Source organism: Sprattus sprattus (genome assembly GCF_963457725.1).
Source record: "Sprattus sprattus genome assembly, chromosome: 14".
Lineage (NCBI taxonomy): Eukaryota > Metazoa > Chordata > Actinopteri > Clupeiformes > Clupeidae > Sprattus > Sprattus sprattus.
This window is the reverse complement of record NC_137912.1, coordinates 24991684-25011094: the sequence shown is the minus strand read 5'-3', so window position 1 is coordinate 25011094 and position 19411 is coordinate 24991684. Positions and strand designations below refer to the sequence as shown.

At 45.2% G+C, this 19411-nt stretch overlaps 2 protein-coding genes across 2 annotated transcripts in view; both read left to right on the top strand.

The window, feature by feature from the left end:
* The window catches only part of synpo2lb (synaptopodin 2-like b), a 17632-nt gene extending 11180 nt beyond the window's left edge, over positions 1 to 6452 (top strand). Inside the window, exon 4 of the mRNA XM_080851212.1 lies at positions 1236 to 6452. Within this exon, the coding sequence (XP_080707338.1) occupies positions 1236 to 4102 (2867 nt within the window). The 3' untranslated portion in view covers positions 4103 to 6452. The remainder of the gene's footprint in view (positions 1 to 1235) is intronic.
* A 7050-nt stretch (positions 6453 to 13502) lies between these two features.
* On the top strand, positions 13503 to 18666 carry myoz1b (myozenin 1b). The gene is made up of 6 exons (XM_080851141.1): positions 13503 to 13673; positions 14731 to 14817; positions 16691 to 16857; positions 17193 to 17271; positions 17488 to 17662; positions 18024 to 18666. Exons 2-6 carry the CDS (start codon positions 14733 to 14735, stop codon positions 18250 to 18252), a joined length of 735 nt encoding a protein of 244 aa, XP_080707267.1. The 5' UTR covers positions 13503 to 13673; positions 14731 to 14732; the 3' UTR covers positions 18253 to 18666.
* The last annotated feature ends 745 nt before the right edge of the window (positions 18667 to 19411 follow it).

The window sequence follows — 19411 nt, the reverse complement described above, 5'->3', positions numbered from 1 at the left end:
TTCCGTTTGGCACTTGACAATGAAGTGATTATGTTTTTGCTGACCTTTGTCATCTCGATGATCATATTATTGTTGGTTTAAGTTATAGCAGATCATTCATATTTTTGTTATTCTTTGTTATCAGAAAATAAGATTGGTTCTTGTCATCCGACTAATATGATATAGATGGCACTGGTCAGATTGCCCTAGCAAAGGACATCAGTGATACTTCATGATCGACAGCGGATAAGCTAAGGCATGAGTTTTACCTGTCATTGAATCAACTGTCTGTTTCACTAGGCCCTTCTGTCACAGCGTTGATATGTGGAACGCTATTTGTGTCTTCTTGGCCTGTCCCATCATTCCTTTCTCATCACTCCACCATACCATGGAGTCCCATTTTAAGCCTAATGGCTCAGTGGTCACTGGAAAAGTACCCGCTTTTAGCTCTAGCACATGCAGTAAAATGGCTGAAAGTGAAGCTCATCCAAAAGGCTGTAGAGCATAGCACCACTCAATGGCTATTCTGCTGTTTTAGCTGCGGCTCCATTTGGAGCGTGACTCATGGTTCTGGCTGCTTAAGACCTCATCTTGGTTTCGGATGGGTTGGGATCCCACTGTATTGAACTCTCTGAAGATCTCTTATTCTCCTTCTCCTCTATCTCCCGCTTTGCCACCTACTGTCTGATGAGAGCAGTTAGCTGCAATTCATATTTATAACCCACCTTTTGTCTGGTTTCAAATGATCTCCTTCGCAGTGCTAGACATGAAAGGATATGACGTCACCCCGTCAGCAGATGAAAATTACCTGGAGATAATTATCCAGTCTCTGATGGCGGGACACAGATTGTCTCTACAGCCTATAGCAAAAAGGCTCCAGGCATGAGTCGAGTTGGTCCAGTTTACTCAACACATTCACCCTGTACCTATAACAAATACTGGTCTCATATTTATCAACAGTAAATAACACAACCTTAACTCGACCTTTGTAACCTCAACATCTGAAGGTTCAAAATGGGCTCTCCTGATTTGTCATCTTAAACATTGCAGCTTTTTGTTCTTAATTGACTAGTGTGTCCCAGTAAATACAACTATAACAAACTAGTCAAGTATTCATTTACTAGTAGTGGTAGTTGCACAACAAAAACTATTTATATCCATGTAGGTCATTTTCCCAGGAACCATTCCAGTTGCTTTTGAGAAGTATGAGAGATGCATGAGAGTGCACCTGATCCATGTATATCTTCTTCCCTCAGAACTCCACAGAGGTGAGAGCGTGCAGGACAAGCAGGTGAAGGAGGCACGCAGCCAGTGCCGCAGCATCGCCTCTCTGCTGACCGATGCACCAAACCCCCATGCCAAGGGTGTGCTGATGTTCAAGAAGCGCCGGCAACGCGCCAAGAGGTATACGCTCACCTGCTTTGGCAGTGCAGACGACGCCAGCTTCTCCCGCAGCGAGACCGAAGACGAGGAGGAAGAGGGAAGCAGCTTCCCAGGCAGTGAGTCAGAGATGGATGAGGATGGGTTTGCCGCCTCAACCGAGCCGGACCCAATCTGGGACAGTGGCTACCTCGCCATGCTGGACAAGAGGTCCTCAGCCTGCATAGAAGGGGTTGATGGCATATCAGAGAACGGCCTCGGGCTCAACATGTCAGGGAAGGGTGCTCAGCTGTTTGAACAGCAGAGGCAGCGAGCAGGGAAGCCGCTATCAGCACCACTGTCGCACATGTCTGATGAGCAGCTGGCATCCATGGCAGCAGAGGAGGCCCCCGGCCCGCCCGCGTACACAGCCCCATCAGGACCGCCGAGTTCAGGCTTGGTGAACGGAGACTCAGCGGCGGTGAGCCGCACCAGTGTGGTGCTAACCCCTCCAGGCCAAACAAACCTGCCCACACTGTCAAGTGGTGGATCGGATACAATGGACTTGCAAAATGGCGCTGGTGGTGTCCATAACCGGACCGCCAAGCCATTCGCCCCTGGCTGTGTAACCCTGCGGGCCTCAACTGCCCCTGTGGTATTCCGGCCCAGTCCTGCCCGGAAGGCGGTGTCAGTGGCAAACATGCCAGCAGCCTTCTCTTCTTCTAGTGGTCCAGAGGTGAAACGAGCGATCTCGTCTACCTCCCTCTACATCCCTGCCCGGCCTGCCACTGTGAACGGACCTCCGTCAGGGGGATCTCCATTCTCTCCACGCACCTCTGTGTCTGTGGCCTCCTTCCCCCCTCCGACCCCTCATTCTGCTCCCCTCTCTCCCCCTGTTCCTCCAGCCTTTTCTCAGCCCCCTATGCAACGCCCAACCTTTAACTCGCCTCACGCTAACATGAGCCAGCCCTTCTCTCCACCCCCAGCCATGGCTGCTGCACCATTCTCCCAACCAGCTGCTCATGCCACACCCTACCCTCCTCAAGAACCTCCAGCATACTACTCTCCTCAAGGAGCTCCATCATACTACTCTCCTCAACAAGCTCCAGCATACTACTCCCCTCAAGGAGCTCCAGCATACTACTCTCCTCAGTCCATGCCCTTCTCTCCCCCTCCTGTACCACCCAAACCATACTCTTCACCTCATGCCCAAGCTGCACCTTTCTCCCCTCCCCCTCAACAAAACATGCCTCTTTCTTCTCATCAGCCGACCACACCCTTCCCACCTCCCTCTGTCATGTCCATGCCCTTCTCCCAGCCGCCTGCAACTATGGCAACCATGTCTTTCCCTCCAGCTCCTGCGTCTGCTGCTCAAGTACCATCCCAGCCGATTCCTACCTTCACATCAAATTCACAGCCACCCGTAGCTCCCAAAGTCTCCTTCAACCCCTATGTTTCTGTGGCAGCATCGCCTCAACCTCCTGCCATCCCTTCTCCTCAGCCCTACCAGCCAGTGAGTGCAGGGCAGGAGGCGCTGGAGTCTCGAGAGCAGAGGATCGCAGTGCCAGCGGGTCGCACTGGCATCTTGAACGATGCCCGCAGGCAAAGGAGCCGCAAGCCCATGTTTAGTGCGCCGGAGGAAAAGAAAGACATTTCTCCAAACCCGGCGCTGCTGTCGATGGTGCAGAACCTGGATGATAGACCCCGGGCCGGCCATGATCTTGGCTTTGAGTCAGGGCCCGAGGAGGACTCCCTCAATCTAGGGGCAGAAGCCTGCAACTTCATGCAGGCCCAGAGAGGCCTCAGGGTCCCTCCTCCACCAGTGGCTCCGAAGCCAGCCCGTGCTGCTGTCCCTCCACAGCCCCAGGTCACCTTGCAGACAGGAGGCAAGGGGGCTGAGTTGTTCGCTCGCCGGCAGAGCCGCATGGATCGCTATGTGGTGGACAAGCAACAACCGCATCGAATGTCCCCTGCACAACCCCGTGACCCCTCTCCCACCCCATCTCTACCGTCTCAATGGAAGTATTCCTCCAGCATCAGGGCCCCCCCTCCAATCAACTACAACCCCCTGCTGTCCCCCTCCTGTCCCACCGTCGCCCAGCGCACCCCTAGGGCCTCACAGGCACCTCAGGTGGCACACAAACCGGGCCTGAAAGCCCTGGACTGGATGAGCCACCAGCCCTACCAGCTCAACTCTTCCCTCTTCAGCTATGGCGGTGGAGTCCCTCAGACACAGCAACAGCAGGGTGGCTCCCTCACCGCACCCCGACAGGTGCCAGTCAAAGCGGCACGCGTCTACGAGATCAAGCGCTTCTCCACACCCACCCCCATGTCGGCCCCCACCTCGCTGACACCAACAGTCATAGTGCCACGCTCCGCCACCACGCTGGCCGAGCCCATCTGGAGGTCCGAAGTGGCTTCTCCCCCGCCCCGCACCCCAGCAGTCGCCCCTTACACCCCTGCTCCTCAATTCTGGGCACCATCAGTTTCCACAGCAACCTTACCTGCACTGCCCAACCTCAGCGCAGCACCCATCCAGAGCTGGGCCCCCACCCCCCCAGCTCCTGCTCCTCAGGCTTATGGCTCTCAGTTCCAGGTTGGGAAGCAGTTTAAGAGCGCCCCTGACCTGAGTCCCCTGTCGGCCAACCCAGCCCTGCGCTCCAGCGGCAGCATCCAGCAGCTCAGGGTGCCCCGCCCGCGCTTCAGCACCTCCAGCGTCGGCCTGCAGGCCAATGTGTGGAGACCCGGCTCCATGATCCACTGAGAGGTTGAGCGGTGACGAAGGAGAGAAGAATAAGGATCCGACATGTGATCCTTAACAGCACACAGCCTAATCCACACAGTACATTGTGCTACTATAATTCAGTAATTAAACAGTATAAACAGTAATTCATATATTATATTTTGAATCACTCAGAGTGGCCAGTCACTTGTTGAAGTCGGTATGAACAGTGCGTTAATGATCGGTGAATAACAATTACAGTGTGTACACTGACCAGATTCTCTCTTAGACTTACCAAATGAGAATGTGAGTAACCTTCCTAACAGTTTACTTATATCATTAAATTTAAACTGTTCTGTGTACTTACCTTCACTTGCACACAATTGGCTCAAAGAATAATCTTGCTGTTTTTAAGTGCTCGTTAAGACATATGAACACATCAACTCACGGCAGTATTTATGGAACAGCATTGTGTAATGTTTTAGCATTCTACAAGTACTACATCCTTAAAGGAATGGCTGCAGTCGAATGTATTGATTACATGCCTATGTGTGCGCTCCTTTCTACAATTTTAACACACAAACCCTTTAAAACATTTTTGTTTTGTTTTGTTCTAACATTATTGTAGTTTGTCCTTTGCTACATTTACATTGTACTGCGTATAATTGTACAGCTTGCATATTGTATTATTGTCCCTAGCCTTGGCTAACATGATGGATTCACTGGTTTTCTTTATTTCATGGCTCCCTGATTTTGCTCTGGATTGTTTATGGTTCTTTAAAGCTTCGATTTGTCACTGCCAGAGATGCATCCCAGCTTCAGTTAGCATTGTTGCTATTTAGTCTCCGAGATACAGTGCAAGTCTATGCTGATATTATAGTAACACCAGAGAATTACATCAATTTTATGTTCTATTTCTGAAGTTCTGTGAAATGTATAACCTTTGTGTTGGGTAATGTTTATTTTTTTCCGTAATAACTGGGGGCCAAACAGAGGGAAAAACAATGAAGGCTTAACAGCCTCATCAAAAGATGATGGTGATGACAAGGTAGTTCTTAAAAAGAAGAGGATCAGATGAAATGAGGGAGAGGGAAAAACAAGTGAGAAAGAGTAAAAATAGACTGCAGTGTGTCTCCCAGAGAAGGAGGTCGAGAGGAAATGTGCGTGACTGTGTGTCATGTTTTTCTGTTGTTTAGCCTTCTGTGTCTGCCAGTTCACCTGCGCTCACCTCATCCGCCACTTTAATGAAACCAGTGACAGATGAACAAACGCGTAGATCAATGAAATAATGAATCTGTCCCTGGCAGTGACAGCGAGCCACTGACTCTGACAACCCCCCCCACCCCACCCGGGTGTCTAGCTGGAGACTGCACAGAAAGCTCAGCGTGGTGTTAGAAAGGATTGCATTTTTTCAATCAGGTAAGATGGGAACTACTGTACATAAAAGGAACATAAAAATGTATGTGTACCGGAGCGGTCAAGGAACAGGAGACAGTAGATATATTGCGCTATGCAATTATCTTTAATATAATGTGTTTTGAATAATGTATTGTCTACTTGGGATAGCCTCGGGGCTGTGCGTGGTCATGAGGAGAAGCTCATTTCCATTCATATTACCCCGAGAGCAGAGCACCCAGGAGGCCTCTGAACACCCCAAGCTCCTCTCAAAGCACCAGAGGAACTGGAGGGGGGGAGGGGGGAGGCAGGAATATATGAGCGAGACTGACAGGTGTACTGTACACATCACCTAGGTCTGGCCATCACTGATGAGCCCGAGTGGCAGCACATTTCACTGACCTTCTGGAATGAATCATGTGGGGTTCGGTACGGACTCAGTAAGAATATGTTTAAAGGACGGGCTGGAATAGTTTCTGGCCTTATAGTGGAAGAGATAGCCTACTGTTATGGGTCTAAGGCAGGTCAAAGGAATACAGAAATGAAAGTCAAGCTAATCTCTGCAGCTTTGCAGGTTGCTAGGCACACCGCTGCAGTCAATGCCTTGGTGTGTGCAGGGAGAGAATTATAGAGAATGTAACACAGAACACAGAGATGCGTCTAGTTTTTTCCTCTATCGTCAACATGTTTGTCATCAGCATGGTCTCTTGTTTCATGTGCTTCATGTGTTCATGTAATTTGTATAGTTGCCTTTATGTTTCATGTCATATTTTAATTGAAGTTAAACTACAGTTAACAACAATAGGCAACTTGTTCAAGTTTTTTTTAGTTTTTTTATAGGTGGCTGAACTGTAGTTGAATTGTAACAGAAGATACTGCTAGTGAAAAATTAGGTTGTTGTTTTGTTGGAGGTATAGGACATGCGTGTCCTTGCCTGGGAAGCTGGATGCGTGGTATGGAGAGGCCAAGAAGAATAAAAATAGAACCAAAATCCCCAGCTGACTGTCTCCTCTTACTTCATCTGGTCTATCCACATCTCATCTTTCCCACCATGTAAAGTTCACCTTTTTTATTTCCTGCAGACCTAAGCATACATAAACGTTTTCTCAGTCACTTTCCCAGGAGGTGGATTAGACAGATTAAAGGCTGTCATTTCAAGGTCATTTCCGTCTGGTCTCGTTGGAGGGGGCTGCACCGTCCCATGCTGACCAGATGGTGTAGCTGTTGGTCAGCTGGACTCAGAGACACCCAAGTGTGGAGGATAGACAAGGGGACTAGAAACTCACTGTACAAAAATACATGTTGAAAACTTAATTTGTATGCTTAAACTAGAGATGGATTTTCCCCAGAAAATGTGAAGTTTGATCTGACTGCATCAGAGGGCCATGATCTTTCTCATTCTATGCAAACTACATAAACGTGATTGCTTCAGCCTACAGAAGAATGGTTTGACACTACTACTCCCAGTAGGACAAGGTGCGGGGCAGACTGCCTCATGCTCGCTTTGTATTAAAAATGCTTGCATGAGCCGTGTGCTTACAATAGTGTCACAATATACACAGCAACCTTCCATTCAGCAAAGGTACAAGTCCACCATGCACTCAACCTACAGTTAACATGGATAATACTTATTTCAAAGGACATATTTGCATGCATAAGGCAGAAAGCTATGTCAGAGCTATATAGAGAGAGCCGCACAAGTCCCAAACATTGGGGTCAGTCAATGCAACTATACTGTAGATGTTTTAACAAGTATATGGAACACTTGAGAGTGGGCTCTTTTAACAAGAGCACTGCACGGGATCAGGACGGACGTATCAGAGTTAGAGAGGTGTCAACATCCCAAAGGCACTAGCAGCAGAATCAGCGGCAAAAAACAGGTGGAATTAAGAATAAGAAAAAATGAAGAACAGTACTGTGATTGTGTCATGCTGATGCGATCACACTAAATAATTAAGAGATATTAAAGTATTGAGAAAACAGAACATATTTGAACAATTCATAACATATCATAATAATTAGTAGTTAGTACCCCCATGAAGATACAAATGTGTGTGCACTGGAACTGATTATTGGTGTGCCATTACACATTAATGATGAGTGAAATATCTGACCACAGATTTTAAGCCTATGTGGCATATCCATTATGAAGGTCAAGCATACGAGAGCTCGCACTGCCACTCAATTGATTTAGTGACTGTCTGTTTATCAGATCAATAATCCAAATCAATTTACGTGGTTGTGATGTGCTTTCGTGGTTGTGATGTGCTTTCGTGGTTGTGATGTGGACAGTTCCCATTATTCCATGTGCTCCATGTTAATCTTCGAATCTAGAATGTGTCTGTGTCTTACCTGTGTTAATGATTGTGCGTAATTTTGTCATCCGCTTTCCATGCCCATTTGGTTTAAGTATTGCTCATTTCCTAGCGCTTTGACTCCTATAGTGCTCATCTGAGGTGTCATATAGAGCATAAACTCCTAGCGCTTTGACTGCCCTTCTGTATCAGTTCTTCAATGGTGGTCACTCTCTCGCCCCAAGAATCGAAGAAGCACCAAAGGCAAGTCTTTTGAGTTGCCTCGTCATTACAATAATTTAAACCTAATAAATGATATCCACACAAAATGTCTTACATCAAATCTATATGTGATTTTTAACAAAATGAAAAGTACATCAGGTAGTATATTACTGATACACACAAATTATGTTACGAAAACCAAAGTTTAGTTTGGGTCATGTACAACATATGCCTGGCAAATCCAGTGAGTAAGATCCTAACAAACACACTCATTTCCTTCCCTATGATCAGGTCTCAGGTGATGGCATTAGTGACCAGCTGCAATCACCACAGCTCACCACATAAGGTCCTCCATCACTAAAGATCACCACATCCACTCCTCCATCACAGCCCACCCCTGGAGGGCACTCACTGGCCCCTCCTAAGGGCCCCTTCTCATTACAGAAATTCAGACTGAGGATTTGCCCGGTCTGCACACTGAAGCCCTAGTCTCTCTAATGGCAACTTGCATAGACATTCCCACATGACCAGATTCCTGCAAGAGTGCTTTAAACGCTACTGATCTGTCAGTCTCCTTCCGGTTGCTTTTCTGAGTAAAGTAACCACTGTCCTCAGCTGCCTAGAGACGCAGAGCTCCCTCTGAGTTTATTCATTTGCCATGATGGCGTGTTGAATTGGGCAAACAACTATCTTGGATGGATGGTTCCCTGCAATCACCATAACATATTCCTTTTGACTATTGTAGTAGTAAAACACACACACTAGTAGTCAAAGTATATATCATGAAAAGTTTACTGACATTTGTGGAAAGTCATTCCGTATGTGGGTGTAACACACAAAAGTATCAGGGACTATTCTCTCTCAGTCTCTCTGCTCATCCCATGTCGGCCGAGAGAGCTATGTGTTGGCTCTCACTGGTGTGAGCTGCATGGAGACCATGACTGACAGCTGCATCCGGCCAGCCAGGTTTTGTCAAATATGGGTCTGGCAAGCAATCAGACACCCTATTAGAAAGGGACAAACAGTATACCTCGAGGAACGTGTGCCTTTCATCCTGCTGTCGTTGGAGTTGCTGCCCCGTCTTCAATGCAGGTATCATTCATACATTTAAGGAGAACATAAATAGCTCCGTCTCCGTTTACAAGCACAACTGATTAAATCATGTATGATAGCAGCTGTGGAGAACATCTCAGATACATCTCAGATGATTTAATATCTGATCTAGTGTTTCATTGGCATTGAGCTTCTTATTGGCCACACCAACTACCAACTGAAGTTAAGTGTTTATCAACAACGAGTGATGAAGTGTTAAAAAATTGGATCAGTGACTGGCTATAAAAAGAGGAACTACACTGGTACATGTTAAAACAATTGACACTTGAAATGCTATTATTCTCATGCTTGACTGGAAGGAGGGCAAAAAATATTTATTTCAAATGTACATGACTGATTCTGTATTTGTTGAGAAATACAATATACAAGATTAGTACATAAAACAATCACCATAATTACATTTTTTCTGTAATTTAAAGATTTCCATGTATGGATTAACAAAGCTCCCTTGTAGTCCAATAGTCCAATATGGTCGGTTTAAAGTTGGAATAATTGAATTGCTTTAATTTCTTGAATTTACTTATAACTGGTTAATACTTCTGCTCTTTAGTTCAATTTACTTTTGTGTATAAGCGGCTCGAGGACCGGTGTTCATCACTGAGTGGACTGGAGTCATTCCACTGAGCACAAGGACAAATGTTTATTAGGTCTGGTCTTGAAGGCCAGGCTTTTGACATTTGCTCCCTTGGCAGGTTGTCCAAGGCCTTTTCCTCAGTGCTGTCTGCTAAGCCGTTTAGTCAAATACATTTTTTTATCAGATATTGCTTTGAGATGGTTTGGATTTTGACGATATAGTTGTTTATCTTGATGAAAGTCATATCCTGCTGTACAAAATACATTTGGATATACCCAAGGTAGCAACTGCCACAAACTCAGATGTCAACACACGGAAACGTGTGAAAACACTGTAGGTAGCCAGGTCATTTTAAAATGTCTTGCATACCCTATGCTGCAAGTTATAGCCTTCAACTAAGCAATATTTTAAAACAATGACACCATGAGACAAGACAATTCCAATAAATCAATGTCAAATTCAGCAAAAATGTGGTTTGGGCAAACAGAATTCCCCCAGGCAAGGGAACTTACCCTGCTTTGGAGGGCAGGTCTCACCCTGTACTGAGAATGAAAGGTGACTGGATAAAGTTGGGGCCATGACATCATCGTTTCCAGATAGCTCAGTTGTCGCCTGTCCACACAGTGACAAAAGTGCTGCAAGGGCTGCAAGCATGGACGGATTATGAAACCATGGGCCCCTGGGCCTGGCCCCCCATCCCCTTCGCGCACAGCTGCAAAAATTGTGCGCTCGCAAGACTTACTTGAATGTAATGACATTTTTTTCTCAACAGCACAATACCTAAATTCACCTGTTCCTCAACAGGATTTACAGCGCACATACACATTTTCTTACACAGCGCAGCTACTCAATTAACAAAATACACCTCTTTCAACCAAAAATAAGAGATACATAACAGCGACTTCATGCAGAGGCTCTGGCTTAGGGGGCCCCTGAGCTCATGGGCCCCTGGGCCTGGGCCCGGTAGGCCCATTTGGTAATCCATCCCTGGCTGCAAGTCTCAACTCTGGAACCGGTTTTCAAAACCTTTTGATCATTTGGATATTTTCAGGCCCCCAGAACACCATTATCATGTGGACACAAGGCCAAAACAGAACAAAACTTTTCAGTATTTGCAAAATGTGTACCATTGTCATGTGGAGAAGAACAGATTTCTACTATATTTTGCTTTTAGTCCACACATGCCACTAAACTATAAAAAAGGAAAATCTACCATGTCAAAATTGGATATTTACAGATAAGTGCTGTCATGTCAAATGATACTTATGTTGGGTCTCAGTGGGTGCAACAAATAATCGGAATCACAAATGATTAATCTTCTTGTTTTTGATCCCTGAAACTCCAAACAACTTTACTGTCATGACCCTATGACCCCCCTATGCTCTTTGGCCCTGGATCATATGGCGCTGTTGCTAATTTTAGCTGCCGTTCTTCCTATACACGTTCCTATGACCTAGGCACGTAGTATAACGGAACATCTGTTCAAAAGATAACTGGTTCTCTACATTCACACCTCCTTCTGGAAGATGAAAGACACCGGACAACTTCTTGAAGTGGAACAAACGGGCAGGTTTCACATTCTTGGTTGACGATTGTCAGTGAAAGCTTATCAAGGTTGCCACTTCTCCAAGATTGCATTAGAGCCTAGGAAAAGGCCACTGTTTCTTACAATAAAAATCACCAAATCTTTGAGACTGCAATACTTAAACTTTCAGATTTAAAAACTCTGAGCAAGCTTGTGTATGGAAGGCCAAATCCATGCACAAATGGATTAACTCGTCAAAGTAGGTTAACTACGTAGGCCATATTGTGCCCCCTACTAAGGTTTCTTTACTTCTGTTTACAGTCTGTTGACCAATCATGGAAAGCCATGAAAAACACTGACCACGGAGAACTAAAAATGTCACCAAACTTTAATGAGCACATTATTGGGCAGAATGTTTTTGTCACCTGGCTTCTTTACAGTTAAATTCTTTTTTAGCTGTTTCATCTACATGTATTTTACCTGTCTGATGCTATACTAAAAGGCCATGGACAGACATTTTGTAGGGAAGGTGCTCAAGCTAAAATGGCCTTTATAAAAAAAAGTAACCTACAGCCACAAATCTTTAATGAACTACTTCAATGTTTCAAGAATGCCTATCAGCTATAGCATAACACGCCTTTAACTCATAGCCTACCCCTGAAGATGTTGACCAAACTAATAATGTCTCATACTTATCATTCCTACTCGCCGCCTAGGACTGGAGGTCACACAGGTCTATATTGACGAAAAGCATGTCATGGCTCACTTCCCTGTTGGGCTTGATAAGTTTGATTCACTTACTGTAAACTCAGTGTAAGATGCACCGTTCTATGGCTTTGAGTCATTTTAATTGACTCTTATTCGTGATGCTTGGAATATAATTGCTATTTTTAAGAACAATTATTTTTCAAAGTCTAATCGAACTAAATGACTGTGATAATTAGAAGTAATTGGTAATTTAGTAAACTTAAGCTCAACTATCGTTGTCGTTATGCTTCTACGACTCTGTTACTGTGTGGTCACGCAGTTGCTTTGACGGAGTTGTGAACATTTATAGTTCTCCGCCGGTTGGTGGGTGTCGCAAAGCAATAAAACAAAAAAAAGATGCCGGACCAAACTCAGATTTTTTTTAAGTTACCAAAAAATAGACACTGTGCAATTGGTGAGGTGTCTAAGCCAGCGATCTAATGTTAGCATGCTACTACCCAGCTCGATCCTCTGAGATCCTGCACGCGCTCCCCGGCTATTTATAGGGCTGTTAATACCCCAGCATTTGGTCAGACAGCTAACAGCTAAACTCGATCTGTTTTTTTACAGTGTGATTATAAAATAAACATTTGAAGACAACAGGTCTTAATGAGATAATGAGATATTCAGCATGAGCACTCTCTGTTCTCAACACTGACATTTAAATGGAAACTTAAGAAGCTCCTTTCCATGTCTGTAGAAACCACGGCAAAAGCAAGCTGAACAATATGACCTTGTCCCTTGAAACATAAACAGAAGACAAATATCATGTTTGATTAAGGTCCTTGGTATGTTTAGCACTATACTTGAGGCTGAGAAGGGAGACAACATACTTCTGCTCCGTGTTCTCAGCTTTACTACAGTTAAGGCCCTTTGGTCTCTACCATTGTCCAGAACCAGGTTCTGAAGAGTCACTCTGTATCCATTGTATTTGTTGCCTCTGGTCTTGACTGATCAACTTCACGGAAGGGATGGGGTGGGTTGTTTCTGTTGACATTCTAAGAGCTTTCTGTGGAACACAAAGTACCTATTTTGGCTGAGACCTTTTTTTTTAGAGGAGATCTTCAATAAATCTCTTAAAGATTAAAGCTTGTGCAGTTATGTCTGCCAAACCACCAAACCCAAGGGATGATGCTCACTTGGGAGCAACGGAGAGGCAGGAAGAACCTTAAAATGCCACACTGGTCAAAAATAAGCATGGTAAAAAAGGCTTCCAACACTTTTGAGAACCCTGACTTGAAAGATCTCACAAATTGGAGAAAGCGGAACAGAGTGATTCACCAGCCCTGCTCCTCAATACTGTCCATCCCCCCGACTGTAAGAGGGCCCCTCTCAAAACTCCTCTCACTTTGGGTGATCTATATATAGTAATGAAAAGCATCTGCAAGAAAGTATCACTCTCGGATCACCACCGGCCTGTTTCCTTAGGCCACACTGCTTTGTAGCTAGCAGCTTACTGCAACACCCCCCACCCCACCCTCCCCCCTCCCACTCCCCAGGGCCTAAGCGCCCCCCCCCCCCTCCCCACACACATACTCCCCAAAGAAATGCCTCTGCTTGGGTTACACTCTTCCTGGGCTGTAGAAGAGCAAGGCAAGAGTAGGTGCCACAGTGTTGAGTTCGGGACGTGCCAGGAACACTGGGATTGTGGAATAATCCAAAATCTTTCTTTTCTGGAACATTCTTGATCTGATTTGAAGTGGGATTTAGTTCTGTTTAATCCCTGGGACTCTTTGGTTTTAGGTAAGAAGGCCTTTGGATGCTTCTGTGTGCATGGATTTCAGACTTTGCATGTCTTCCCATTCACGCACGCCAGCTGCCTCAAAAGACACTTGTTGCTCCGGATGGCTTATGAGGACACTTTAATGTGTGATACTGTACAGTCGGCCCGCGTTCTGTGCTAGACGTTTTGCCAAGAACAAGAACCCATCAAGAACCTAAAGAACCTTTGAAAAGATCTGACAGTTCAGCTGACCTGAGATGATCTGTTTAATTTTTCTACTAAGAGCGCAATATACAAGCCAAATATTGGGAGGCGTGTTTTCCTAGATAACTTAATACATTAAACATTTAGAACCTTTACCTGCATGGTGGTCAGCGTTAAGACCTGATGAGTTTTGTTTTACATATTTTCTTAAAGTATCTGAGATGTTGTCATCATAAAATTGAAGACGCTTTAAAGTACAGTAGTAGTACATATCCAACTTTACATAAACGAAACATGACCAGGTATGCTTTTTTTTTAAGCCTACCACACAAGTAGCAGGGACATCTGGGAATGTGCTGACTGCGTTGCTCCCTGCGTGTTATGGATTTATATAGTTTGCTAAAACTGGAGTACCCCGGCACGTAACAGGAGCTGGAGATGTGGCTGTGCTCGGCTTATAGTCACTTCTCATCTTCCAAAAGAGACTTCATGATGAAAAAATTCTTGAGCCGAATTTTTTTTCCTGCCAATTGCACAAATGCACTGAACCTAGACACACAAGAAAGTTTGTACGCTAAGTCTAAAGGACAGCCATTTTGAATGACAGTTTGACTATTTTATTGATGAGAGTGGGCAGGAAGAAGCGTTGTGGAGCCCCCACTCAACTAAAACCTTGCATGTTCGTGAACAAATATAACACAAGATATGAAAACATTTTGGTAGTGATGAATGACTTTCTGCCTATGATAACTTATAAACAAGTACGCAGCTAGTTGTGCTGCTGTCTCAGATGTTCAGGCATGTGTTGCTTCAGCTCCATTGTTACGGTGTGGAACTGTCTCTTGATCTGGTTGTGCCTTGGGTCCCCCTTAGACATGCCTCATTCAGCACCCGCTCCACCTAACAAGAGGAAAAAGCCCTCCAAAATCATCACCGACTTCAGCAACCTCCCACAAGATGGTGAGTTTCCCAATGCCCCACACGTTGTGAGATAATAACATCCATACCCGAGTTCCCAAACAAGAGCTATTAGCTACTAGCTCTCAGTGTATATGGACCAGTAAGTTAGGAGTGGTCAGTTAGCTCTCAGTGTCTGAGGACCAGTCAGGTAGGAGTGGTCAGTAAGTGCTGTTGTGTTAGGTCTCAGAAATCAAACAGATGGCGAGGTAATTGGTGCCACCAGCTTCCCTCTCTGTTCTTAGCTCTATAGTTTATTTCCCTCCCTCCCTCTGCCATCGCCCCCACCCCCCACAGAAGCATGTGACTCAGCCAGTGATGCATGGCAGAATGTTCTAAAATGTCACAGCCCATTATAAGTTACCCACTCTGGTATCTTCTATCCCTGAGTCCCCTCTCTCTCTCTCCCTGGTCCTGCTCGAAGGGCCAGCATTCCACGGTGCTCCCAGCATCAGGGACACTGATGTATATCCTCTCCCCTGGACCCCTTGCTTTTGCTCCAGCCAACAGCAACTCAATACCCCTTTAGCATACTTCTCACCAGCCTAAGGATAAGGCCATAATTTTATTGGGTTTAAAACCTAATACAGTTTCTAAATGCTTGTAGTGTCATGGAAACTGGATCCAGGAAGGACACCAGAGTGTGAATTATCTGTTTACCGGTCGATAATACATTGACATCAGTTCTCACCATCTGTGTTTGAATGTATAAACACTGAAGATATAAATATGTTTTGTCGACTGACAGTTTCAATAACAGGAAGTGGTCAAATGTACAGATGAAATGTGACAGATGGAATTGTGTGTTTTGTTAACTCAGCTGATAACCAGGGACTGCAGTTAAATATAGATCACAGAGAATGCAATTATCTCCCTCCTGGTCTGAGAGACATTCTGTTTGGCAAACTTCAGCTGAAAATCTGTGGTGTGATGAACTATTTATGGGCAAACAAAGCATTAAAGATGGCTGTCCACACCTTTTGTTACCCCCCCCCCCCTTTCCCTCTCTAATGAGCCATAGTGTTTCTGTGAGAACAAACTCTTTCAGAGGTGCAGACAGACACCTCGTGGATGCTGCCCCAGGGTTTCACAGCTGCGTTTAAGCACTAAACAAAAGCGGTTCATTCACTTTCCTGACACAAATCAAAACAACTGTCTCAATAAACGGTTCACTTATCTGCCTGCACTTATCTACCTGATCATCGTCCTCTCAATGTTAACACATGACTAATTATTCAAATACAAATGGCATGGCCCAAAGCAATGGCTCTTGACCCATAGGTAGGACAGAACTGAGGGGTGCAATACACCTGTACAGTTCAGAGTCCCACTAGACCGGGACTGGACAAAGATCCTGCCAGTGGTATTTCGCTAAAGACATACAAATGTGCAAAAACTTAATTACATGTTGGTTTCATTCATTCACTCACTGACAAACTGCACAGATTCTGGATTTTACACATCTTCCAACCTAAGCTCCCGGTTGACCATTTGTTAATGCCTGTCATTGGAACTGTCCTGGAATGTCACAGGGGTGACAGCAGCAATTAACCCGTGGCCATATTTCAATGTAAAAGAACCCCTGGGCAGGAAGTAGGAATTGCATTTGATAAAATCTTTGTTTTGTCAGTCCTCACAATAGTTACCTCCTTCCTCCTGCCTGCTGTAATCTCTATTAGAATAAACCTACTCTGAATATCCTGCAGAAAAGACCCTTTCAGGAAAACTGTGAGTGATGCAGGCAAGTTAGAGAGATCCTTACACATGTTTAAGGACATCTACAGGGTATCTAATTAGGGCAAGTTTCAAAATGGCACACTACAAAGGCTGCTTGTCCTCTCTCTGTCCTTAAGCCTGTATCTCTGCCACCGTACAGATCAGGAATCCGACCCTGAAGCCAGTGAGTTTGACCTGGGGACCAAGATCCTGACCCCCAAGGACGTGATGCTGGAGGAGCTGGCCCTGATGACGAACAAGGGCTCCAGGATGTTCCACTTGCGTCAGCAGCGCGTGGAGAAGTTCATCGTCAGTGATCAGAACATGGTGAGGGACACACACCATACATGCTGCACACTGGGATGGAACCAGAAAATCAATATGGCAATATGTTTTGAGACGTCAATACACTGATCCATTGGAGGTATCAATATTTTTGTGCAGAGTCAGTTTGCTTGGCATACATAATATATATATATATATCCATTGATGGAGTAGTCCCTTTAGAACCTGACTATTAATGATATATATCCATTCTGGGAGTAGTCCCTTTAGAACCTGCCTATTAACACACACAAACACACACAAACCAACAAACTTGCATACTAGAACAGCTTAGAGACTGATCTGATCTGTGTATATGGTCCTTGGTCCTTCTCCAGCAAAATCTGCAGGACCTGGTTCCCTCTCTAGGCTGTGAGATGCTCCCACCGCCAGTTCCCCCAAAGCCTGAACCCAAAGGTACCTTTCCTTCCCTTTGGTGGTCAGACAGTCCATTTGCTTTCCATTGCTTGATTAAATTGAGCTTAAACAATAAATTACTACTTCAAGATACCCATTGGCATATTATTGTCAAATGCTTCCCAAACACAGAGCAAAGAGCAGAGGTCAGAATATAATAGTTCATGAGGGATGGCTTGAAGGGGAGGTGTTAAAAATCTTCTTCTCTGAGTGCAGAGGAGGTTGATGTGGCTGCAGAGAAAGCGAGGAGGAGGCAAGAATATATCAAGACTTACATGTCTCCATGGGAACGTGCCATGAAGGGGGATGAGGAGCTTCGGGCAACCATGCAGTCACGAATGCCTGGACCACAAGTGCACAAGGATCTGCCAAAGTTCAAGACTTTTAACAGGTAATATATCAAATATCCACTTTACTCTATTACTCCACTTACTTGCCATCACATACAATTGTGTGGAGATGGGTTGAATAAATAAAAACTGCCATGGCAAAGGGTTCTGAAAAGTTGCTCACATTAACAAGTGTACTGGTGTATACAGAAATGTAATCGACAGAAGCTGATGCATTATAATGGGTAATTTTTCTATTTTCTCCATAGCTGACAATGGGGTGAATTCTCAAATAATTGAATTGTGTTGTCTAGCTTCTAACTTTTGAAATTCTCTTTTAAGACAAAGATGAAACCTTATGTAAATGTTTTAAAACTCGAAGATACCGAATCCATCTCCTACCTATTTTTTCCACACACTCAGGACGGCATTGCCTTTTGGAGGGGCTGAACAGGGCTCCAAGCTGACCTTCCAGCCATCAGTGTTGAGGTGCCCCGAGGAGCCTGACCTAATGCCGGGGAATCAGTCTGACATCCGCTCCCGACCCTCCTTCAACCGCACACCCATCGGTTGGGTGTGTAACGATGAGCACAGCCACATCCACATGGAGATGGATGCCATACCATTTGATGGGGAGACCGACGACCTTTGAAGACCTCTGCAAACTTCTCCCAGTCACTCAAACACACACACACACTCTCACAGTCTCTCAAACATACGCACACTCTCACAGACCCACTCTAAGGCTGACTGCACACACATGGCAATGGGTGCAAACATGGTGCCAGCTTATACACAAAACCTGTGATAGTGGTCTTTACTTACTTGCAGACTGAAGTGGTTTTCTTTAAAGGAAAAAAAATGGCCACAGTATGTTGCTATCTGTCCCTATGTGTGCAAACTTCACAAAGCAGCTTTTCACACCTGATCCTTGAAGTTATCACAGCACTACATTAGTATGGATTATGATAATAAGGATGATGAGGATGATGAGACCTGACAATTGAATGAGAAGATAGCTTCTGAGTGTTGATACATTAAACGTTTTTTTGTGATGTAAAGAAAAGACTCTCTTTCTTTGGTTAAAAATGCGTTGGCTGCACCAAGAAGTTTGTGTTAATATGTCAGTTAGCTTTTTCTCTCAGTGCGAGGTGGATACTCGCGGCAGTGCACCAAGTCCCCTGACAGTCGCGAAGTTACGAACGTGTCGCTCATCCTTTAAGGTCGATTTGAGGTCTGGGAACGCAGCAATTGGAAGCCAATTCCATGCCCCCTAACACCGAATTACAAAAAAGAGGCTTTGTAATTACGTAACTGTTGTTCTTGTGAGTGCGTCAGGTCGGGTTCCGCTAGATGGCAGCAGGGGGCTCAATTCACTGCTCAAATCCGATGATGTCAACGCAAGAGAAAAACAGCGCACTCTCGCGAGAGCTCTGTGCGTTTGGCTGCAGCGCTGGATGGCGCTGGTGGAGGCTCGAGGATCTGAAATTCCTCCCGGGTTGCATTCGGGGAGGACACAGGACCGCATCTCAGTTAAGGCAGAAGGTGAGTGAGCGCTGGTTACACGTGATTGACGGCGACAAACAACAGCAGGACTCAGGAGGTTTGTGAAAATTAAAACCCCTTTTAAATTAGCATAAAAGTGTAACTTGACAAGCACTTAGGGTCGTTGATGCTGTCCAGATGTTTCCCAGTGCGTGTGACTGTCAGATAGACCTCGACATGTGAACAAGATGCACTAGCCGCGTTTATGTCCTAAGCAACGGAGCGCATTGCAACGCTGTTGTGCCAACGACTGCCCTTTTTGCAGG